At 46.0% G+C, this 25,602-nt stretch overlaps 1 protein-coding gene across 1 annotated transcript; it reads right to left on the reverse strand.

The window, feature by feature from the left end:
• Positions 1-1,661: 1,661 nt before the first annotated feature.
• On the reverse strand, positions 1,662-25,481 carry LOC132473820 (wings apart-like protein homolog). Its single transcript, XM_060074108.1, has 20 exons — positions 25,172-25,481; positions 23,936-24,334; positions 22,740-23,454; positions 22,195-22,502; positions 21,442-21,572; positions 20,774-20,866; positions 19,338-19,499; positions 17,825-17,961; positions 16,562-16,673; positions 15,460-15,717; positions 14,835-14,946; positions 14,222-14,319; positions 13,919-13,995; positions 13,142-13,314; positions 11,794-11,909; positions 9,177-9,599; positions 7,942-8,155; positions 6,467-6,555; positions 5,130-5,225; positions 1,662-3,853 (listed from the first exon to the last, which is right to left on the reverse strand). The coding sequence occupies exons 2-20, from the start codon at positions 24,306-24,308 to the stop codon at positions 3,788-3,790; spliced, it is 3,753 nt and encodes a 1,250-aa protein (XP_059930091.1). The 5' UTR covers positions 24,309-24,334; positions 25,172-25,481; the 3' UTR covers positions 1,662-3,787.
• Between the last annotated feature and the right edge of the window lie 121 nt (positions 25,482-25,602).

The raw sequence follows: 25,602 nt of genomic DNA on the forward strand, positions 1-25,602 counted from the left end.
GCAGGTATCAGTTTATTATGTTATGTTTATGAATGGCAGTGGCAAGGCCACACTACTCACTGTACCTTGCACATGTTTAGAATAAAAAAAAAAATGAACATGAACCTGTGTATTATTTGAATATCTTAGTATTGAAAGCAAAATAACAAGGTACATTTATACATGGCACTATAGGAGCAGTTTAATATAAAACCCAATTTAATACAATATATAAGTAGGGAACTGAGCAGTCCTGTTTATGAATGGCGTAGCTAGTTTATGGCTTGGCCAATGTGTAATAACCTTATTTTGAATTCCAAAAAAATAAAGGGCAGTTATTTTTCCATATTATCAGTGGCGTGCCTTGAATAAAAAAGCACTTCAATTATTCTTCATCCCCCCAACTATACTAGCCAACACTCGTCCCGTGTGATTTTGGAGCTCAACTATTTATCATATCATTTGATCGTTCAAACATACTTTTAAAATGAGCTTTAGATAAAAGTGCATGCCAATTTTATAAACAGGGATGTCTGTTTGCAAAGCTACCGCAGCACGCAGGCCTAACTAGCGGTCGGGTCGACCCTTTCCGATCACGTCAGCTGAACTGGGCCTGCGTGCTTACGCCACCTAGTGGCGGCGTGGTGCAACGTCTGGAAAGAAACGAATTACTAAGTCGGGAACGAAAGTGAGGATTTGGCCATAGCAACATCACCCAAAGACAAGGTATCTTGTCTCTTCCCGCTGGGGTTTCAACTAGACAAGAATTGTTTTATGGCCTGACAAATGGGGGATGGAACAAACGACCACCCCCTCCTTCCTTGCCTAACCATTCAATCCTTAGCCAATGGGAAGCCCTCCCCCACTCCGGGATGGATCAGAGAAATCCCCTGATGCTCAGCGTCATCAGAACTCATGATGCAGGGATATTTAATTTATTTTGAAGCAAATTAGCTCAAGAGCTTTGGGTGCGATTAATACATTGGAAGAGATGAAAGCTGTGAATTCCCAACCAACAAGTAGGCTACACGTGGCAATATTCTCCCCTTTGATTCTCCCGCCTTATCTTTTGTCACCACATTGGCCGAGGGAATAAACACACTTGACAGCTATCCTGTTTACACGAGTAGCAAGCTTTTAAGGTTGATTATTTTATTTATTTATTTTTAAGTACGGCGTGCCTGTTTTTTGGTATATTTGACCTTGCGCTTATTCAATCTCAGCTGAGACCAAACACTAGTCCGCAAGGTGTCCCCAACTCATCACCCCCAGTCCACACAACCACTTGATTGGTTTTGAGGACTGCGGTGATCTGCACTGAACCTTTTGTTTTCATTACGCAGCCGTCAATCAAAGCAGACCCGAGGAGGTCCGCCTCTCCACCCCGTGGTCATGTCTGTCTGGGACAATGACACACATAATAAAGAGACTGCATTTACCTACTCTACAGATCTGCTCCCCCACATGCTGAGCCACCTTGTGTGTGCAGTGAGGCAAAAGCTCAATATTTTAATAGTCCCACAAACCCACTAGTAAGACAAAAAAATAAAAACATCATCATAATTTGGAAAAGTAGTTTGAACCAGTGTTACAAATCAGAGGAGTTAAGCCTACAAGCAGGGAACCCTGAAGACCAATAGCATTCTGGCATGAACAAGGAAGAAACAGGGACACATGGGGAGTGTATTTAAAAGTAGCAATTCTTTAAACAGCTATTTACAACGTAACCAAAGACAACGCCACTGAAAGAGGTACAAACTGGTTTCCTCCGGCAGTTCTCAAAAACTTTTGTTTTCGTCAAATCATGAACTGGGAAATATTGTATAAAATAAAAATATTAGCTTCAAGAAAAAAAGTAGTCCAAGCATTTTAAACATCTGCTTACCACTATGTACAGGACTATTTACATTCCATTATCCCATTTCAGACCAAATTTAGCCAAGTAACTCATTTACATTAAACCGCAATTATATTCATTGAATTCAAAAACAGATACAACGTAGGTAATCTACTTATTAAAAGTTATGGCTGTCCTTTGTTCAGTTATTGGTTTACCAAGAGTACTTGAGATTGGTGCTTTAAACCAATTGACGTGTTTTCATTGAACCCAATGCATTATGGGTGGATCGTGCCTCTTCATCCTCCACGGGTCGAACCAGTCAGTGAATGGTATAAAGGACATCCCTAGACTATGAGATGCAATCCACAACACAAGTGAACAAGAAATGAACATAAAACATTATCCTGCTAAAATTAGTTGACAGTAGTTTTCGCTTGAGTCCTACACACAGCAGTTCAAAACCTATGTCCATCAATGGAGCTGTAGCATATGTGGTATATGTGGCATGTCCAAGGGCACTCCAACGGAGAGGAAATAAAAACATGGTAAAATGGACCCCTTCAAACTCAAAAACACACATTTTAAAACAAGGCTCAATACTGAGTATTCTAAGACAAACAAGTTTAAATCCCTAATTATACGATACCTAATGGATTCCAAATTAAATATGTAGAAAACTCTGACTGATACTGGCAAAGTAGTAGTATGACATTCAATATTCGTAATATTTGATTTTGGTGCCACGCTCAGCCAAGGACACAAACGTTAGAAGCCCAACCCTAAGACTAATTTTATCAAAACTAACTTGTGAAAATGTTTAAATAAAATCAAAAGAAGATCCATGCCATTATCAGAAAACAAAATCTCAGTTTGTTTTGCATCTGTATAGTAAAAAAAAAACAAATGGCAACAATCAGAAGAAAAACATAAAAGCTTATCTTATCGTTTTTTTATCCCCCATCAAGCTAGTAATAAAACATGCACGTTGATAAAGGCATGAACTTATCCTAAACACAGTGAGTCTCACTTTAAAACTGATCGTGTCCGAAAAACATAAAAATAAGGTATCATGGACACGTATGGAACACTCTAAAAATCCATGAACGCAAGCCGTGCTTTCCAGTCGCCGGTTCCCATCCTCGCTCGCGGCTGGGGGACCATATTCAAATGCAATGATCTATGAAATATGAAATCTTAAGTTCCCACTTGGGCCAAGCATTCCTGTTGAGAACAAACACTCTGTGACCTCACAATGTTAAGCACCGACCCTGCCCCAGCGACCACACGCGGCCCCGCCCGCCCCAGCCATTAACTCCACCGTCGGCTGGAGTACCGTTCCTCGTTAAAGGGATGCAATCCTACCGGGCGGGCGACCGGGACCGGTCCAGACTCCTAGATCTGGCTAGACCAGGCGTCGCACTTCGGCCAACCTAGATGTAACGGTACGCAGAGCAAGTCAAGAGGGCTGGATGGGTTTGGCCGCGCCGTCGATGGGACCCCATGGCTTTGGTGCAAGGCTCTTCCCTGACCATGCTACCGGGGTGCCGATCACAATTGGCCGTGATCTGCAGTTAGAGGGGCATTTTGGGACAGGGTCCAGACGACACGCCCTGTCGCTCCATTCATGGCGGATATTTCTCCGCCACCCTTCTCCCCCGCCTCGCTGTGCAGTCGGTGTGTGTAGGTGCAGAGTGTGTGTGTGTGTGTGTGTGTGTGTGTGTGTGTGGGCCCAGAGAGGCAGAGAAGGAGAGCGAGGCAGAGAGAGAGAGAGAGCCAGAGAGAGAGAGAGCCAGAGAGAGAGAGAGCCAGAGAGAGAGAGAGCCAGAGAGAGAGAGAGCCAGAGAGAGAGAGAGCGAGAGAGAGCGCCAGAGAGAGAGAGCCAGAGAGAGAGAGAGAGCCAGAGAGAGAGAGAGCCAGAGAGAGAGAGAGCCAGAGAGAGAGAGCGAGAGCGAGAGACAGCGAGGTGTGTTAACATCGCTCGAGGTACTCGATAACCCGCGTGATGGACTTCTGTCCTGTGGTACCCACGGAGCACTGATGGCGGGCCGAGTGATCCACAGACAGAGAGAGAGATGAGAGCGGGCCAGTGGCAGCGTGGGAGAACCAGAGAGAGGGGGGAGGAGTGGGAGAGAAGAAGAAAACAGGTCAATATTGGAGAACAGGTAACTACTTGAATTTCCCCCGGGATTGATAAAGTATATATCTATCTATCTATCTACTGATTTCACAAGAAAGGGCTTCCTTCACATGAAACGGCTTGGGGCGAGCGTGCAACTCTGAATAAAGGGCAATTCAATCGAATCGTTAATTCATGCAAAGTCTTGACTGCGGAGTGTTCCCAGCTTACTGGAATTACATAGTTACAACGTTGCCGGTATACTCAGGATTATGCGCTGGCAATGCAAAAATTACACAAGGGGCCCAGAGAAAGTATGTTTGTGGATCGCTAAAAAGGTACCGGTGTGTTGATGTTCAAATTAATATTTAAATGAGGTGCCTGACATTTGCACTTTGAGGTGGCTGTGAACAGTGTTTAAAAACAATTTCCTCAGGGTTGTTATACATCCTAATAAATACAAGACACAACCTGCTTATATTTTCATAAATATCGTTCGGTTTGTTTGTCAAATTCAGATTATATGAATGATATACCCATACAGTACGAGCGCGTTTCAGGGGATGGGAATCTGTTTTAATATTGTCCTTGGCACAAGAGTGGACCGTGTGCAGGCTTTAAAATCCCATTTAACTAGAATAAGAGGAGTGCATGTGCGCATGTCTGTCAACAATTGATCCGATCGACTTCACCCTGGCCAGCTGTACTGCTGAGGGCCCGGGGAATTGCAGCGAGCAGCTCACTAAAAAGCCTCCAGCAGCAGTACCAGGGGCCAAGCGGTTGGCCCTGTGAACAGACATGTTTTCAACCGACATGTTTTCATTGGGAACTGCACTAGTGGAGTCCATTACAAACTCTGTGCAAATGCATGGACACTGCTGTGAAATACCGGCAGTTTTAAAACAGAAAGGATTTCAGGGCCCAACAAAAATAAGGTGGGCTGATGCCCTTACATCATCCCCGGCCCGCAGAGTTCCACGTTTAACGGCAAACCAAGCAATTATCCATCACTGCTGTGAAGCCCAATTAGCAGCCAACCCACTCTTAGAATTGTAGCCACAACATGAGCATTTGTTCTGATGTCCCTAATTCTGTTTACACTCACCGACCCCTCGCACTCGCCTCGTAATCAGCGCTAATGAGAAGGTTGCAGCCCGTTAACAACATAGCTTGCAGAGGACAGCGTATACTCACAGTGAGGTTCATGAAGTTCAAGAACTTCTTCAGCATTTCCGTCATGATGGAAAAGTCGCCTTTGGGTAGATGTTCCCTCACAGTAGTTGCATTCGTCTGCACGAGGAGATACGAGTCAGTACCCACACACACACACACACACACACACACACACACACACACACACACACACACACACACACACACACACACACACACACACACACACACACACACACACACACACACACACACACACACACACACACAGGGAATGTAGCGGTAAATTAAGAGGGCAGATGCCAACACGTGTCAAAAAGCTTCAACCTGTCTGAGCACCCGCTGGAAAATACATCAAAGTCGATTGAGCACAAATACAAACAAATCGTGAAAGAATTAATAAAATTCCAGAATGAAAGCGTCATTAATCCCTTCCGGGCCCTTTATCCCGGAGAGTAGGAATATCCTGTGACAAATGCTCTCATACAGACAATTCTATGTTTATCATGACGCCAGATAACTGCTAATGCAGATCAGGGTACTCCTCATCCCGATTCACAGAGAGGTCTGCTGTGGTCCGCACAATACAAGTCAATGATTCATTATGTGTCATATTCTGTTATTTATAAAATCCTCAAAACATCTGTGTTATGTGACAGCTGGACAAAGAGCGTAACCAAACTCATATGCAAAACAGTTATTCGCTTTTCAAAATGTTTTTTTTCCACCAATACCCCCTGGCTTCCTTTGAACAAAGAGGTTTAAGAATGAGAGATGATGCCTGAATCCTTCGTATAAGTGGCTGCTGCTGACCACAGCAACAGTTCTGCTTGTGCGCTCCGGACAGAACCACAGATGGATGATACCAGCACATATTGGTTATTTTGTTTGAAGATGCAAGGCGATAGGGGAAATTGAATTACACCAGTCCTTATCCTCCAAGAGAAATAACTCTTAGAGAAATAATAAGGGATTTGATTCTAAAGGACATTTCTGAAACACCCAATATTATGAACTAACCCACTGCTGCCGAGGTTGACCTACAGATACGTCAAGCCTTTCATAAATAGCAAATTGCAAGTGGCTTTGCATAATGAACATTTAAGGAAACGATCACGCTATCCAAAAGATAAACCTCTATTTCTACCACATTCTAATGCTCTGTCTGAGCAAAAAAAGTGCTCTTCTGTAAAGCCCCCTGACACTTTCAGTTAGTTAGTGTGCGTGCATATCGGAACAACGCTAATTTTTTCCATCAGAAAACACTGTTTACAATACCGGTGTGTGCGTGTGCGTGTGTGTGTGTTGGCACGGGTCTGTGTCTTTGTTTGTGTGGGGGAGTGTGTGTGCGTGTGTACCTGGCTCCCCTGGCAAAGGCACCCCAACAGCAGGGCGGTGTAGGAGGCTGCGATGCTGTCCTCCATGTGCTTGCCAGCGTGCTGCAGAGCTGCACAGTGACAGGGACACACATGCACAACGCAAAGACTGTGACCACCATTACAGTACAGGATTACTGTCATGACACCAACCACCTACGAATGAGCAAAGCCCAGAAGAGCAGGGCTATGACCCTTGCGGCCTGAATAAAAGCATCGCACACCCCTTTCAAATTCAGAAGGGACCTTCTCTGCTGACAAGGTTTGCATACCAGAACCGGGTCTTTATTTGCGATGAGTTGCGTAACGTGTTTTGGCGAGGTTTGATCAAAACATTCCAAACCTCAATGGACTAAGTTGGCCCAATGGGGATCTCTTTATAGAAGTAGCGGAGCTGGGATGAAAATGCTGACTCACGTTCTTTGTGTGCAATTGTTTGTACGTTGCACACCAGGAAGTCAACTAGCTTGATAATAAGTCACAAGTTGTTAACCAGCCATGCATCAGTCTTGAGTTTAGGCTTTGTGCAGGTAAGATAGTAATTGGATATTCTTGCTCCGGAATGAAGCAGTGTTGACTGGCGTAGGAATGGGTAAATCTGTGGTCCGAGTCTGGGTGGGAGCAGCAGTGTAGGCCGATGAGCTGCTGAGACCACAGCATAAGAACCGCCCGGACTGTGACAGCTGAATGTGGGTGTTCGTCCCACTTTAGATTGCTTCACGTCAGACCATGAATATCTGCTCAAAATTCATTACTTTTCAAATGGTATGCCGTTATGTCTATTTATGGGTAAATGAGGAACATGCTCATGCATATTAATGCATGTGTGATTCCGGGTTGGTTCGATGTTAATATCTGACGTTTATTGATTCTTCCACCAACCCTGCACAAAGCCTGGTTACAACAGCGCCCTGGCAACAAAGATGCTAATCCCTCACATGTGTCAACCACGCTAGCCTGGCATGTGCTGATCTCTACGCGACAGCTCCATTTGCAGCACATGATTGAAAATTAGAAAACGTACAAGTATTGAAATTAAGATCATATTGATATGTAAAAAAAAAGGATGAGTTTAAGAGCAGCGAGGCAACACCAAATCAAAACATCCATTTTTCGCTTTAGGAGGTTTTTTTGCCCGTTTCTCCCAGATCAAAATAGATTTAAAGTCTCCTTAGTTGTTAGGGCCGTGGACACTAGAGAATCTCGTCAAGTAAAATAATTGTGAATAAAACGGACGCTGCCAAAGTTACAAATGTGTTTGCACTTAATGTAATGGCCGCAGTCACAAAATGGTATAGTGCCGGTTCAGAGGTCCACATATGGTGCACGACTTTAAGCGGAGATATAAAATACCCCTCCATTAAACAGCCATTCCTTATCGGACTGATCCGATGAATAACTAATGTGGAGTCTCTGCTCCTGCCATGAGCCTCGCTGCCTCAGATGCCCGGGAGTACCTTTGTTCAGGTCCAGCTCCTCCTCTTCCTCCTCCTTCTTCTCAGGCTCCTGCGGCTCCGCCCCCTCCTTGGTCTCGGCCGCCACCCACTGGATCTCCCCGGACGTCTCCTTCCACTCCCCGCTCTGGTCCAGCGCCGGCTTGGGCGCCTCGCTGATGAGGTCATCGGTCTTGGCCTCGGCCAGGATGGCAGCCCGCTCGCGCTCCAGGAAGAGCTGGGGGCGAGAGAGAGGAGATGAGAGGGAGGATGAGGGGAAGAGAAGAAGGAGAGGAGAGAGGATGAGGGGAAAAGAGGAAGGAGAGGAGAGAGAGGAAGGAGATGAGGGGAAGAGAAGGAGGAGAGGAGAGAGAGGATGAGGGGAAATGAGGAAGGAGATGAGAGAGCAAGGAGAGAGAGGGATAAGAAGAGACAGAGTGAGAAGAGGAGACAGAGTGAGAAGAGGAGACAGAGTGAGAAGAGGAGACAGAGGGAGAAGAGGAGACAAGAGGGAGAAGAGGAGACAGAGTGAGAAGAGGAGACAGAGGGAGAAGAGGAGACAAGAGGGGGAAGATGAGACAGAGGGGGAAGATGAGAGAGTGAGAAGAGGATACAAAAGGGGGAAGAGGGGAGAGAGGGTGAAGAGGAGAGAGACAGATTTCACGACTCGTTAAGGAGATGTATTTGTTGCTCCGATGGGGCCCAGGACTTTTTAATAATTCAAAAGGGGAGCAAAATGAGGGAGCAAAAACAAACAAGTTGGTGTAAACGAAGACTTGGAGTCAACTCAGGAGGTCAGCCCAAGTTATTTGTGTGCACTCAATCTCAGTCAAAACGTCCCAAGAGCGCAGAGCGTTAAAGCCAGAGGATGTTAAAAAAATAATAACTGGATCTATAAGAGGCCAAGTTTCTAGATATATTCTAACGTACATTTGACATTGTTGCCCTGAACACTGATGGAATTTCTTAGCAGCCCGGGGCCACAGCAAATATAGGCAGAAACCATACTACTCAAAGGTCAATACATGAATCAAGGGGCTTATCCTTGATCAATATGGAGGGTTCTGCTGCATCTTGAGCACCACACTTAAAAAGCTCCAATATTTTCAACAGCTGAAGCGTAACATTTTATATACAAAATGGAGGACAAGCAAAATGTGTTTGCACGAGCGTATTCAGGGTATCACAAAAGTTACTCATCATTCACTGGTCATTAAGAGAGTCTTTGAAAGGGGTGTAGGTCCTGGCGGGATGCCTACCTTCACCAGGGCAGCCAGAGCCCCGGTGGCCGGGGGTTTGTCCTCATCGTCGGCCGAAGGTTCGCCTGGTACGGGGGCAGCAGGCTCCTCCCCCTTCCCTACAGGCTCCTCCCCCTGCCCTTGCACAAGCACTGCAGGCTCCTCCGCCTGCCCTAGCAATGCAGGCTCCTCCCCCTGGCATGGCACTGCAGGCTCCTCCCCCTGGCATGGCACTGCAGGCTCCTCCCCCTGGCATGGCACTGCAGGCTCCTCCCCCTGGCATGGCACTGCAGGCTCCTCCCCCTGGCCGGCTGGTGCTGGCTCGGCGGGCGGCCCCAGGCTGCTGTCGTCCAGGCAGCCCTCTGACAGAGCGTAATCCATCTCCACCAGACTGTGGCGGTTCCTGGAGCTGTACTCAACCAGGTTAATCAGCAGGCCCAGACCCTGGTGATCGAGAGAAGGGTTTGTTAAGGTGAGGTGATAAAAACAAACAAGGGAAAAAGGGAATTAAACGAACCACACGCATACAGAAAGGCCCAAAAAAGACTAAAGAAGAAACAAAGTAGAAACAAAGTAGAAAAAGAAAAAAGGCGCAAGGAGGGCTGGACGATAAATCAATATTAAAATCTATCGCGATAAAATCTGCCGTTATAACAGTGATTTATTTTAAAATACATTTTCGATATACATTTAACGGCATCAATCACTGACTGCGCAGCTCCCACTGCAGACCACTCTGTCTGCTAAATGCGTGCCCCTCCCACGCACAACAGTTCACGATGACCTTTTGTATCGAGTAGGGTACTAATACTCAAATACTACAACTAAAATGAGGACAAAGATATTATACCCAAGAAGGTGATTGCACTTCGGTTACTTGGCAATGGTTTCGGCTACCTGAAGTCTGACCAAATACAGGCGTAGCATTAGGTGCAAAATAAGTCTGCCACTAGTCCTCAGCAGGCAGCACCCAACAGAGCCCTACCAAAGCATGAGTTTGTTAGCTTCACCCTCCTCCTCCCCCCCCAGCCCTCCTCCTCGTTCAACTTTTGAAGTTTGACATTCATCACGTGTCTGCTTTTTCAGCCATAACCCTGTACGAAAAGAAATCGAACAGATACAAACAAATAACCTGCCCCACTATCAGCAGGGTTGAAAAACAGGGCTCTGAGAAGCTCAGTTAATGAGAGTCATGGATAATAAGTATGAGCTTCAAGGGCGAAAATATGTTTCCCAAACATGGTGTACTCAGCTCTGCTCGGTCTCCAGCCGTCGTTTAAATATTTATTATTGTATTGAATCAATGTCCTTTTGAGAGGTGTTTGAAACCAGGCATTGGATGAGAGGGGAATCCCAGCAGTTGTTTACATTTTGTTTTAACTTATTTCATCAATATTTAAAGTTAGTTGAAACAAGGCATTTGATGTAATAGGAATCACATGAATTGTATATTCTAAACCATAATTAACCTCCTGGTTTGGGGGGTTCTGTCCTAAGGAGGAATATCTTATCTTAAATTTAGTAATATTATTATAAATTATATACAGTGAAAAAAAAATAACGATGGTGATATTTTTGGTCCGTATCGCCAAGCCGTGCATACAGGAGTCTAGTCAACATACTGCCTGCCCTTATGCAATGGAGATCTGCTGCCTGGACGACACAGGGAAGTTATGCAAGCATCCATAATGACTAGTGATGCGGATCAACCCTCACGGTTCGGGACGCAAGTGATCCGCTGATCGGCTGATAAAAAAAAAAAAGAAAAGTTGTGCGTTTGCGTGATCGGTGCATGTTTAAAGGACAATTCCGGTATTTAGCACATTGAGCCCCCTTTCTGGTTTATCTAGGATGAAATATAGTGGTTGACCCACCGAAATGTTGACTATTGATCCTGTCTCGGGTATTTGGCTCATTTCGAATCACCCCTGCCTGCTTCAGAATGGCTGGCTTTGGGCTTTCACAAACCTGTCCTTAAAACAACCCTTAACGTTTGTTTTCAGAAATGTGCAACTCACCGAGTGGTTAGTGGGGTTCGTTGATGTTCCTAATCAAGTATCGTAGCGAAATACAGTTTCTGTTGGTTTTTATTTGGCATTTTGTAAATCCCATTGAAATGGAAAACGGACCACTGATGTGTCACACGTTTGGTTGATCCGATTGGCAATAGGTCTACCGAATTGCGTCATGAGGCATTTTGGTCTGCGCTCGTCGATAACAACCCTTCGAAATATAAAACGGAACAGAGGTTTCAGGGTAATACGCATTTACGAATTGTACGGACAACGTCCGGCTAGGGTTTTTATTTTATGGGGACAGAAGCAATTTTTTTAAATATTTACTATGCTTAAAGGAAGCAGGATTATTACCAAATTTTTCACTTTATTTGGTTTTTACACATTTGAAGATTTTATTTAAAGTCACATTTGTCTTGTTATCTTTTTTTTTGCTGATCCGAAAATTATCCGACCCGTGACTCAAAAACCGTGACACGATCTGAACCGTGAGTTTTGTCATCCGTTGCATCCCTAATAATGAACCCTCTAACACAATAGTACTTCGCATTACACCGCAGACCTCCGCCTGACGCAGCCCTCCGCCTGACGCAGAGGCACTCCGTGTGTCCGGGCGGTCTCACCAAGACGCGGACGTCAAAGCGCTGCTCCTGGGGGATGTAGCGGGGGGCCCGTAGCACGCAGTTGAGGGCCGTCACGATCAGCTCGTCCTGCTCCCCCGTCTTGGTGCTCCCCCACTCTGCACACAAACACGGAACACTTGTTACGTTGGGCCACAGTGATGTATAACATGGGGAGACGCTACGGAACAGACATGTTAATATTCATATCCACAACTCCATCTGGATTACCTGCTAAATTGAAAGCCTGGCAGCTCTCATGAACCCTCATTATCAAACCTCAGACGGCAGCAGCCATTTGAAGTGGGCCTTATATTATTCACCGAGATTAATTCTGCCAGGCACGCACCAGCATAGGCAGTGGCCCTGGCTTTGCTCACGTGGTCCCATATAGATTTGGCCCATCGTTGACATCTATTGTTGTGACGTACAAACAAACAGCCCATAAAAGCACCCTTCATAACTCAAGTAGTCTGACTCAAAGGTTAGGGGAGCCTGACCACTTTAAAGTTAGACTGCTGTATGCTAATGATAGAAATGATATATTGATTCAACAATAATCATTTAGAAAAAAAATGAATTGAACCCTCGAATTGAAAAATGCATTCCAAGAATTTAAAGAAATAATAATTTGTGCATACTATATTGGCTGTTGGAGGGGAAGTGGTGACCATATTACTGTTAGAGCCATTGTGGTTCATAGTGTATTTTTGAACTATCTAGTAGCCGCATTAGGAAATTTATCCAGAAGCCAAATCTGCCAGCTCAGGATATATTGCTCTGGCAAACGTATCTGGCCTCACGCCAATCTGACAAATTTCCAGCAGTACGGCCTGGGCCGGGACAATCACAACCGTATATCACGAATGGGGCAGGTCTAACACGATGGCAGTACAGAGGAACGCCCAATAGGGGCACCGTTGAGGCATTTTGATAAACATCCAAGTTGGTTGCCACTGATGTGTCACACGTTTGGTTGCTCCGATTGGCAATAGGTCAACCGAATTGCGACGTGAGGCATTTTGGTCTGCGCTCGTCGATAACAACCCTTTGAAACATAAAACCAACAGAGGTTTCAGGGTAATACGCATCAACAAATTGATCTGGCAACGTCCAGCTAGGGTTGAAGACCAGCCAACAACAACTGATTTCAAATGGCACATGGATTTGTGTCGCACATGCTCAAGCCTTGGAGAGCAAAAAAAATTAAAAAAAATTAAAAAGAAGATTTTTGGAAAGCCTGTGTTAATCGCTGGGGCCTTTTCCCACTGTGACTTTGACTTTGGCAGCACGGGCGGGGATTACCTCAGTTACCCGGTCTATAAAACGGATGGCGCGGTGGAGGACTTACCGTTGTCGTGGGTGAGATTAAGCAGCACGCCGATGACGGCCCGCATGCAGTCCTCCACGGCCTTGCCCACGTTGCTGAAGCTACAGTGGGGCAGCTCCGAGCCGGGGCACAGGGAACTGTTGTTCAGAGCGCGGCTGTAGCGCTGGATCATGTCCTCGCAGCAGCGCAAGCCTCTGGAGGGGGGGAAAGAAAGAAAGAAAGAAAGAAAGAAAAAGAAACAGACACAGACACAGACACAGACACAGACACAGACAGACACTGTTAGGACAAAGAGCACATGGCTGTGACCGAACTGGCTGAAGCGCAACCGTGGTTACAGTTTTAACACTATTTCAAACTTTCAAAAACATTGGAAGGCGATCAAAGCAGGTCAGTTCACCGAAATTAACGAGCTAGAGATAGGCACTGTGGATCACATTTGTATAACTATCTGCCCTTTTGGCTGGCTGCCTGGCTGATCAATTGGCTGCGCCTTAATTAATATGCTAAATCAGATAAGGTTTGCAGGCCGCACGACGGCACATTCCTCCATCCGTCTCCATACTTGGGGAACATGCCTGCCAATAGCTGGCGGCTAATCAAGCTCTGCAAATGAGCAGTGAACTCAGCGCAGTGCGGCGAGCAAAGCAGCTATGAGGGGGGAGGAGAGGGAGACACGAGAGAGAGCGAGGCACGGGAGGGCAGATCATTTCCAACAGAATCATTCGGTCCTTCGCAAATAAATAGGGAAGAATCTTTGAAAATAGTACGAGAATTTTCTTCGTCTGTGTTTCTCACCGGGCGGCCGACACGATGAGCTGGGAGTCCTTGTAGGCGATCAGGTAGCCTTGGTTCTCGGGGTTCTGCACCGTCACCTGTAACGGTTCCACGCGTCCATCAGAGAGAAGATGGAAGACGGTGATCAGAAGAGCGAGACACTTGATTAATGGCACTCTCAGTCGGACGCTGTATTTGTAAATGTTAGGTTTATTTTTTAAAGGTTGAATCTGATGTTCTCTTTCGGCCGCCACCGCGTTCAATTACAGCCGCCCTTGAGTGGGGCGGCGGGCGCGCGGCTCGGGCCGGACGAGTGGTACTTACGCTCTCCAGCACTCTCAGACACCGCTCCGCTCCCCACAAGGAGGCCACCAGGTTCTCCTTGTCGTCCTCCTCGCTCAAGTTCTCCACACACTCTTTCACTGGGGGGAAACAACTAATTAATATGCAATTTCACAGTTTCAGAGAGGGGTCAAAAAGCTCTGCCACATTTTTCACTAACATTTGAAAGGGACAAAATGAATCATCGGCATCTTCAAGATACCCAGACACTAACACACACACACACACTAACACACACACACACGGGCTGCTACTAACGATTATTGTCATAGGCGATTAATCTAACGCCATCTTTTCGATTAATCACGTCTATAAAATACCATAAATAACAGCAAAGGTCATCACAAGTTTCCAGAATCATAAATGATGTCCTAAGTGTGCTACCTTTTTATTACAAGAAGCAAAAAAAACTATTCCTTTAATAATGATCCAAATATTTAAATAACATTAAGTAGCGAAGTGAATAAACGTAATCGATTATTCACTTCAGTCATTAATACATTAGCAAAATTGTATTTGATAAATTGACTTAACATAAATCATTGTAGCCCCAACCCACCCAACCCCACACCCTTCCCCACACACACACACACACCTTTGTCCACGATGTGGTCCAGACCCCCGAGGAGACGCAGCTCTTCCTTGAACCAATCCCCGGCCCTCTTGGAGGTCAGAGAGAGAAGAGTCTCCATCGCCAGGTGGCCCGTCTGGTACAGACACGCAGACAGACGGACAGATGGACAGGGTCAGTACCAGCAGTGTTGTATCACTCGGCCCACCAGCCCTTTTCCACTGCCTTGATATAAAGCATAATGCAACAACGACGAGAACCCCCTTAGGTTCCATACAGCATCAGCATTCCACACATCTGGCATCCCCTCTTTACCGGGGATACTTGTACGTGCAAATACCCTGATATTGAACCAATTTCCCACCCTGCATCGATGCTGCTCTAATGACTGCAGAATCCACCTCAAGCCCTAGCCGACCAATCCATAACAATCCAAACGCGAGGCGTGGAGAATCATTGTACAGCCCAAAGCACACGGAACCAGCACAAGATAATGTCTTCCAATCTTTCTTATACAAAGAAAAGAAAAGGCCATGTACATTCACGCTCGTTGTGCTGTGCTCCATTAAAACTACATGATTACATCTATTTGGGGCTGCACTACAAATACAAAGCGAACCTCGCACGGCGTGCTGTGGGCGCGGCTCACCGTGATGTTCTCCAGGTCCAGGTGTTTGTTGTGCACCGTCTCGCAGAGCTTGCGGATCTTCTCCTTGACCTTGGCCACCTCCTTGGGGCTGAGCTGGTCCGGCTGGTCCTGGGGGTCCTGGGGGGCCGGCTGGAGGGGGATCAGCTGGTCCATCTCCAGCAGCTTGATCATCAGCTCCAGGCAGGCCCGGTCCAGGTCCATGTTCAGCCGGTCGCGGCTCAGGATGTACATCAGGGCCGCGGTGCACAGAGCAAGGTTCTGGGACCATATGGGACATGGCGTTTTTTTCACTATGGGATGCTTGCAACTACACAGGGGTCAGTAGACTGGGTAGCCCATTCTGCCGGCGATTTGAGTTCGCCCTGCAGGAGGGTCTGGAGAAGAGCAATACATGTCTTTCTGCTTCCGAAACGTTTCTGTGCGAGCCAAACACCAAGCTGGCTTTTCCCCCTTTCTCCCACACAATGACGATAGGGAAACAACGGCAAGCAGCAAATTGCGGACAGAGTCATTTGAACTAGGCCCATTGATCACGCCTCTTGTGCTGAAGAAAATGACGGCAGCTTGCCCTGTCCAACGTACAATCTACGATTGAGCTTGGTCTGGCAATAGCCAGGCTACAGGGTCAGGGCTTCACTCCCAGACCAGGTCAGAACTTCCATTAAACAGAATAAAACTAAAATGAAAGCTTGCCACTGGAATGGCAAGCCAAATAGTTTTTTGAATTTAAATGTGTGTTTTGATGATAGGTGTGCTTGCAAACCTCTAATTGGGTATTGATTTGGAATAAATATATTTTAATTATGCCTGAAGGACCATGGGAAACGCATAAGGTCACCGATGGTACTACCTTATGCAAATTGCTACCCTTTAAAAGGTAATTGGCATACTATTGGAAGTTGGTTGTGACCTGATCAAAACTTACAGAAACAGATCATGTCCCTTTGAGAAGACCGAAAGTCATTTGATAAAAGCTCAAGGCCATCGACAAAAATTACAAAATTAAAATCGAAGAATTAACAAATGATCAAAATGCTATTTTGGTTGAGACACTTGTCAATCAGACAGACAGGGAAAAGTAAGAATTAAGAGTTCCACTGACCGGATGCTGTGGTGCGTCGCTGATCATCTTGAAAACGTGCGCCACTTTTCCTCTGGCCCGCAAATGCATCCTGAAACCGGGCAGTGCACAGCGCGTGGCCAGGCTGATTATACTGGAGACCGGCGGGAGAAAGAAAGACAGGTGAGGTGGAGGTGAGATGGATATTGGGAGAGGCAAGGAAGGGGAAATAACAAAATATATATATATATATATACACACACACACTTGAAAGCGAACCATCTGCCCCCTATACGGTTCATCGCCACTCAAGAATCCACTTCAGAAATATTTTAGAACCTGTACAGTTCTGAAAATAAATGTGAACTCTGGCACCTCATAACACTCAATAACACTTTAGCGGGATGCTGTTTCCCCTTTTTGCAGGAGTATCCAATCCGGTGGAAATACAATGGGAACATTTGAGGTCATTAGAGTTTATCGTCTTGCAAGTGTGGTCACACCTCACTGAAACCGGTGAGACTGTACTCTTTGTAGGGCCTTTCATCGTTTATCAAAAACCAATACAATTAACACTCATTCAAGGACACATAACGTGGAAGAGATACACGGCTGAAATGGGAGCAGGGGGCAGGGAGGGATTTGAAGCGTCCTTTTTATCATTCATCACTGGTTCCAACGGTTATTGTAGTATTTATTAACTTAGATTAAGTTGTAAAAAGCATTTAAAAAGGCAGACTGATTTATCATCCGGGACCGATGTGAAACATGTTGCGTGCCCTGCCCTTAGTAGATGTATTGCTTCAAGTGTGAAGCAATACATCGGAGCTGCAACAAAACATGGAGAGCGTGGCGTCTGGTAGTCATCAACAGCCGTTTAAAGTCCTGAGGAACACGCATCGTGTTCTCCTGAGGTTTAGAGGCATGACGTTTTTACTGATTCAACGTTTAATGCCCCATTCCCTGCTTCTTTTCCCCCCTCCTATAAAAACAACTTCCAAGACTCCATTATATGCAATACAAAGAACCAGACCCCACGGTAAATACACTGCGCTCAGGGTGGAAAATGATACCATAAACAGAGTCTGCCCCCATCAGATAGTAGGCAGAGTCGAGCCCAACTAAGTAAGGACAAAAGGCACGGGGGGCCACTGTAGGAACAACAGCTTCCCGAGCAGGAGAACAACAATCAAAATGAAGTGCGGCTATCGAGTGTACAGGGCCGGCACAAAGGACCACCGCCCCTTCCCTCGGCCCTCCTGTCACAAACAAAACACGCGGCTAGGGTCGCCGTCCCCTCCTCACCTAAGGCATCGGGTGTTGAGCGGCTGGCTGCTCTTCAGCCCCGTCTCCAGGTACTCAAAGTCGTCGGTGAATTCCTGGTTCTCTCCAAACTCCACCACGTCGTTGAAGTGCTTCACGTGCTGCACCACGGTGTACAGCTGTGAAGGGACAGAGCACGGATAAAACGTACTGCTGTGTGTTTGTGTGCATTGTGTGTTTGTAGACAAACCCTTATTAGAGGAGCTTTAGGCCCCGTCCAAATGGAGCCGAAACGGGCAAAAACTATCCGGTTTCGTTTTATGCGGTTCAGGAATATCTCCGTAAAGACGGAAAAACCGCATCGAGCTGTAGAAACGCTGTAGTATATATTTAAGGCGCTGGTTCTCCACAGAAAAACTGAAGCGCATACAGCCTGCGCGCATACAGCCTGCGCGTTGTATACAAACATTCAGTCACGAGGAGATTCAACCGTTTAAATTGAGCAGAAATACTTTTTAATGTACAGTTAGTAATTACATTCATCCAGGGGCTTTATTTAAAGCCACAAAAAGAATACAAATGAAATAATAAATAAAAAATTCAACGCAACTCTGACGTCCCCCAGCTGGTGGGGGGCTATTGACATCATCGTTTGAGGTTCAGGCGTCCACACGAATCCTAACACGAAACCGCATAAGTCCGGATAGATTTGAAACCACCTCCGAGGGTGGTTTGAGAAATGTGCGGTTTGGGGCACCGGATACGCCGGCTCCGTCTGGACGGTCGGCCGAAACGCACAAGACTTCTGCGGTTTCACCAAAAAAAATCGGCTTCGTGTGGACGGGGCCTTAGATTGCCTAGCATCCATATGCTAGTGCTTCCATTAGCAGTGTTAGCTCTATTCAAAGATAACACACATGGGGGGAGGGGGGGGCTTTGTCAGTCTGCACTCAGCAGGAGGGAAGAGATGGGATCCTTTTGGCTACAGAGATTTATAGGAACAGCAGTATGGATCACCTGAGCACATCTGTGGCTAGCTGATAAAAATATAAGTATTTTGAGTTTGATACTGGTTTGGTGAGAAAAGTGACAAGTCAAAGAAATTAATAATAATGAATTGCATTTATATAGTGCTTTTCGTGGTATCAAAGCGCTTTGCCTAGTGAGTGTATGTGGAGGTGTATGTATGAGTGTATGTGTAGGGGTTTGACCACCAGTGTGTAGCGCCCTACTTGGGTGAAGCACGGCTGCCAATATGTCACAGTGTCACAGAGGAGAGGTGCAGAGGGATGACACTATGCAGTTGATGCTTGTAATCTGAATAGGGGACGATAACCAACGCATTGCTTCAAATAAACCCCTATTGCCGTTTAGGACTGCTGGTCCAACTACCAACTCCCCCCCCCCCCGCAGATTTGGATTGCTGTTGGCTGGACTCCACGACACTACACTTGGTTGAACTCCGACCCCGAGCAGCGTTGCTCAGTAAATACTAATCTATTGACAGAACATTTCATCTGCAAACATGGAGCACGCCATCGGGTCCCTCGCTCACCTCCTTGTGCTCCTTCCTGCATTTGAGCGCGGTCACGATGTCCTGGTGGAGCCTGGTGGGGAGGGTCTCTGACTTGATCACCTTGGGCGGCGGCGGGGGGGCCTTGAACAGCCCGTCGTCTTTGTGGGCGGTGCCGTCCTTGCTGCCGCTCGACAAGGTGGGCTGAGGGAGCGAAACAGAGGCCAAATTGTTAGTGAATTGCTAGGGCCCATACAGATAATTACGCTAACAATGATATATATTTTTTTTACTCCGTTTTGTTGCCATTTATTCCACAATTCGTGCCGTGAAAACGGATAAATCATAAAATAAACTAGAAAAAGCATTTCCTGCAGAAAATGCGGTGAGTGCTGCAGTGAAAAGTGAGGTTGAAAATATTTTTTAATAAAGCCACATAGATTAAGACATAAAGAACCGTTAAATGGCTTAAATCAAGTGAAGGGATTTGAACAAAAGTTCAAAAGTCTAAATGGAGACGCAAAGCATTGCTAAATGTAAAATGAATTGAACTGAAGAATCTGAAAGGTCAAATGTATTGCCCTGCACTGCTGGGGTGGGGGGGGCTCTGTGTGTGTGTGTGTGTGTGTGTGTGTGTGTGTGTGTGTGTGTGTGTGTGTGTGTGTGTGTGTGTGTGTGTGTGTGTGTGTGTGTGTGTGTGTGTGTGTGTGTGTGTGTGTGTGTGTGTGTGTGTGTCTTTAAGAGAATAGCGAGCCGGTGCGCGATTAAAAGTAGCCCAATAGAGTGGGAAAAACAGCCCAATCTGGCAACACTACCTGAACGTCCTCCAAAAGTAGCCCAATCTGGCGGGAAAAACGGCCCAATTTGGCAACACTGCTGAACGTCCTCACGCTCCAGCGTCAACGTAAATCATTGAGACCAACTGAAAACGAAGCCGGTATGAAACTAAAACTGTGATTCTGAAGAAAGTTTAAATGATATCGAAATTCCGTTTCGATATTCTTGAAGATACAAGTGTGTAGATTTGTTAAATGGTTTGAACGAAGATAAACGGTTGAAAATGTATTTAGTTACGTCTCCGCCATCAGTGAACGTCTTATTATGAATTGTATTTGCCAATGGCGATAAACCAATAAACCGCATCCCTAAAAGATACACAAATGAAATAAAATGTATGATTTGATCAGGCGGGAATGATAATCTCAGTAAAGATCTGTTTCCATTATTGAGCCTGTTTTGACAGGAAGGCTGGCCACACCGAAACGTGTTATCCACACAAGAGCGCAAGGAGTTACTCCATAGAATGGACGGGAACCTTCCAGGGTAGATCATATCGTAAAGGCATGCTGTCCCGGGGGTTTCTCCCAGCTTTGGGGTTCCAAAAACCGGACAACAGGATAAACCCTCGGCCAAACTTTTACGGAGCAACATCTACTAAAAGATGAGGTGGTTCTGTTAGCCAGGGAGAGCGTTCTTACGGGAGCGGTGTGCGCGCGGGCCAGTGGTGGAGGAATCTCCTCGGGCTCGGGCTGGTTCCAGTGGCGCGCGTTGTAAGAGGCTTTAGCAGGAGACTGGGAAGACAAGCATTCATATGCACATTAAAACAGTCCTTTCAATCAGGCCAAGCAAGAACAGAATACGTGGAGGCCGTTCCACAGATTGAAATGAATAACAGACGGAACAAGTGGACTATGGATCAATAAATGAGTAAAGCAAATAGCTCTCACTCTTGCCTTGGGAACAGCACTATGCAGATAGGCTGCATACATATTAGAGACTGAGGCAAGAGCTAAAACAGACTTACAGATTTTTCCACAGAGACTTTAATTCAATTACATTGCCCGAGAAAGAAACGCTAACTTATACGACCTAGAGTCAATGTCTGCAACTGTGTCAAATGACCCAGCATCGGAAAAAACTGCTGGTAAACGACCATCAGCAATTGTTAAAAAAACAACTCCACAGCTAAAAGCAGTGTCATCAGTGTCCCACGAACAGATAGGGCAGAGGTGTGCAAATCTGTGAAAGCATTGTAATGAAATAATAAGTAAAGATTACCACTTGATGGCTCAACACTTTGCAGCTACAGAATGTTTTTTGTATGGAGAACACACACTCAAACCAAAACATCCACTAGAGGCCCCACCTTCTTTGGGCCGCTGAAGATCTTCTTGAACCCAGTGGTGAGCTCCTTTGACTTGTCACCCGGCTTCCCTGAGCGCACCTTCGCTCCGTCAGGGGCTGCGGAGATGGAGTCCTCCGTGAAGTCAAGACCATCTGTTAGGAAATGCAATTGGTGGGAATGAGCCTCTGGTCGCTATGAAAGGTTTGTCAGTCGAAGTTCCAACAGTTGACTCAAGCGCAAGAAGACAAATATTGTGCAAATCTTGACATCGGTGTAATATCAAACAACGGTGATGCTTGATAAAACATAATAATAAAAAATGATCACAGAGCGTTACAATTTTTGTTGACTATAAAATATATATTTTGAACACAAAATTAGACATGTTATGAATGGACATAATGCTTTTTTGTCCAAGCCAAAGGGAACCAATGGAAAAAAATCCATCAATTGATATACATTTAGCCTATTTAAAAAGGTAAACACTGCTTTAATTCTGGCCATTGATCTCCAATACAGCAATATCCTCTTCTGGGTGCCCCTCAAGATTATTTCCTGCTATTGTGCAAGGAAAGTTTTCCCATAAGAAACATGCAACGACGTATCATTTAAGTTTATGAATCGCCCAAACGAAGTTAAGTTATTTGAAAGTTAGCAGAACTCCAATGGGAATGTTTGCTTGGGAAAGTGTTAACGAGGAAGAACACAATAATGGCCAACTTAATCGTAATAGTATTCCAGCCTGGAGCACCACCCCATACCCACCGGCCATACCTGTGTTGCTGCTGGTCTGGCTGTCCTGAGAGTCGCTGATGTGGGGGCTGTCCACGCTGGCGCTAAGGGCAGCCAGCGCCGCCGCCGCCGCCGCAGCCTTCTTGGCTTTCTTCCTCTCCTTGACCTGGGAGCCCTCCTCGTCGCTGTCGCTCTCGCTGAGTTCGTCGAAGCCAAAGTACTTGATCTTGTAGCTGCTGCTGCCGCCGGCCACGCCCCCCTCCGAGCCCTCCGAGCCGCCGTGGTCCTCCTTGTCCTCGAAGCCGAAGAACTCCAGCTTGGTGTCCTTCTTCGTCTTGACAGGTCGGAACCTGGAGCACACAAATTTAAGCATCATTGCAATAAAATAGTGACAGAAAGTGACTATAAAGTCATAGAGATTAAGCAAAATCCTTATTATAAACTATTGCAATGCAAAGTTCAAAGTTCGCAAGTTGGAAAGTTGGAAAATGAAAAGAACCAAATAATATTGACACAATAATATCAACCCTGAAGAAATAAAGCGGCATCCGGTTCGACCCAACTAGACACCACCTACATCGTCCTACCTGGTGTTCTTCGCTAGCTGAACGTCAGACTTCTTCTTCATCAGGCCCGCCTCTCCCAGGTCGGCGGGTGCCGCCGGGGCCACCAGCTCGTCTATGCTGCGCTCAATGGTGTCCTGGATAGTGACGTTGCACACCGACAGACATGAAGGGTGCAGCACCGTGTAGTCCCTTACCCGGCCTCTACCTCGGCCGGCCGCCGGTGCCTTAGCGGCCGCGGTGTTAGCATTGGCGGCAGTTTTAGCGACACCGGTGCCCGCTGTGGTGTTGGGCTTGGCATCGGCGCAGGGGGTTTCAGGGGCCACGCCGACGTCTGCACTATCTGAGGAGGCAGAGTCTCGACCAGGCCGCTGGTACTTCCTAGAGTTTGCCGTCCTGAGGGTGAACGGCGACGGCTCAACGTTTTCCACGGGCTCTGCTGGAGGCTCCGAGGCCAGCGCCCTCTCTTCCTGACTCATGCCTTCTGAGGACATCCCATCCTTGAAAGACGAGTTGGAGGTGAACTGGGAGTTCCGGCTTCCTCCAGGTAGCATTTGAGAAGAGCCTTTGCTGCACAGAGTGGCATCCATGCTTAGTGAGGAGGTCCCTGTTGGATTGCGGTCTCTCGACGTTAACGAGGAGGATGCGGCTGCAGGCTTCTGGATGCTATTGGATGCTGTGGTTCTGGTCCAAGACGACTGGCTGTTTTTCACCAACTTCTCTTCAGAAGTCTGCTTGGCTGTTGATTGGGAAATGAACACACAATCAAGACATGCTTTGTTAAAAAAAGAACCGAATCCAAACATAGACCTATAGATCAGTTTGATTGCAATGTGCAAATCTTCCCCTCACATTTTAATACATTTCACTAACATGCACTAACATTAAGCGTGTAATTGTTCTGTTTAAGTCTCTTCACCACCATTCCATTCATCTAAACATGCATAATTGCTTTTGCATTCATAATACTGAAATGCAATAACCGTACCTACCATTTCAAACTATGATGTTGATAAGAATTACTACAAAAATGTAGCAAATACATTGAATAAATATGTTGAATGATTGAGGACATTAACATCTCCACCCAGAAAGGCTTGATGGTGGCTTCGAACTCGGTAAGTTCCTGTTGTGAGGCTGCAGGGCTAGCCATTAACCATTGACACACGTTGCTACCTATGACCAGCATTCATAGAATGTTTTTCGTCAGTAAGACTTACCAGCAGAAGTGACAGAGGAGGCCACAGCAGCCTTTGTGCCAGTCGCCTGTCCAGATGGAGGTTTTGATGTTGCATGTCCATCCTCTGATTTAGACTGTGTAGCTGTCTGAGAGGTGACAGTCTTTGACTCATCATCGCTGTCAAATCCAAAGGGGTCTTCATCATTGTCGCTGTCGACCTCAAGCCTGGGCCGCTTGGGGAGCTCAGCAACATCAGACTTTAAAGATGACCTCTTTGTCCCCAATTGTGCCTTGTAAGTTGTCTCCCCCCATTTAGTGGTAAGAGTGGGTTTTTTATTAGAGAAGACCTCTTCAAATTTAGAGTTGGCTTCTCCCCCCTTACGGTTGTATGTTTTACCAAATCGTGATGTCATGTTGCTTTCTCTATGTTACATATTCTCTGTGGAAAGAGGAGGAACAGTTTCAGTTTCATACAGAAATTTGACCAATTGATTCAGTGACCTTCCTCTACAAATGTACAGTCATTCTAGGAAACATTGTGACAACTGGCTTTTAACAAATTGTAAACTACACGTTATAACCGTCACCAGAGTGATTACATATTTGATAAGAATAGGGGTTGATCTACTGCATTTAAAAAATGAGAGGCCAAGTACATCATTAATAATAGTGAGCTCTACGACACATTAGGGATGAATGATTGCCACATTGAAACGATGTTGATCACAACAACTATACAAAATATGTTTGTTCACAAGACTATACGTTAACCACTGCAAAGGAAATGAGTCACATCGACATTTATCATTTGATTTGATATAATTTTAAAGTAGGAATCTATCAGATTATGTCCGACTCCGATTCCATGCATCTTCTAACATTCACATTAGCTTATGGGTAAGCAGTGATCCTCATGGATTTCACCAAAACGTCGCTGCTAACAGCACTACCTTACTATATGGAGGCTTACGCAACGCAGCTACTCCAGTACAACAATACATGGATCCACAGCCAAGGCAAGAAAGAGTTAACGGCACAGGTTAGGTCGGACACCATAACATATGGTTAGCCGCACCACGTTAACTCCGGCTTGGGGGTCGAGTCATGTTTCCAAGTTACAGTAAAGTTAGCACCAACACGGTGGCTAAGCTAACACCACTCTCCTGTTTACACTGTCCGTGGGGATGTCGAAACAAGCAGGAACACAAGAACAACTCCGATCCCTAGTTGGTGTTAGAAATATTTCCGAAGGGGACAAAACAGAAACCACACTCACCACTGTACTCCTGTGATGGACTAGTTGTTTTTTAGCATCCAGCCGGCTAGGCCTTATCCCCAGTCCTACTAACCAGACGGCTAAAGTCCGTTCACTGCCCTATCAAACTAGACCACAAGCCCGCTCCACGTCCGTGCATGTCCTCTGAACCGTGGTTAGGAACGGTGGACGTTATTGGTGAGCCAAACAATGTGAATACTCGAGATTATCCCGACTTTTTGTATTTTTAAGTGGTATTGACGGCCATTAAATTTCCCCTCCCTCTTCCATCAATGCCAAGATAGTGAAGTTTGGTTCGAAGCGTAGCGTCACGCTCTCAGGAAACGACCAATCAGCGACGAGGAGGTTTCGTCGTGCAGGAGATTTCGTTGCTTGCGTCAGTAAGCTTGACTGCCATTGGGTACATTTTGAAAGCAAAAAGACGATAGGGG

The sequence above is a fragment of the Gadus macrocephalus genome, chromosome 15 (assembly GCF_031168955.1).
Source record: "Gadus macrocephalus chromosome 15, ASM3116895v1".
NCBI lineage: Eukaryota > Metazoa > Chordata > Actinopteri > Gadiformes > Gadidae > Gadus > Gadus macrocephalus.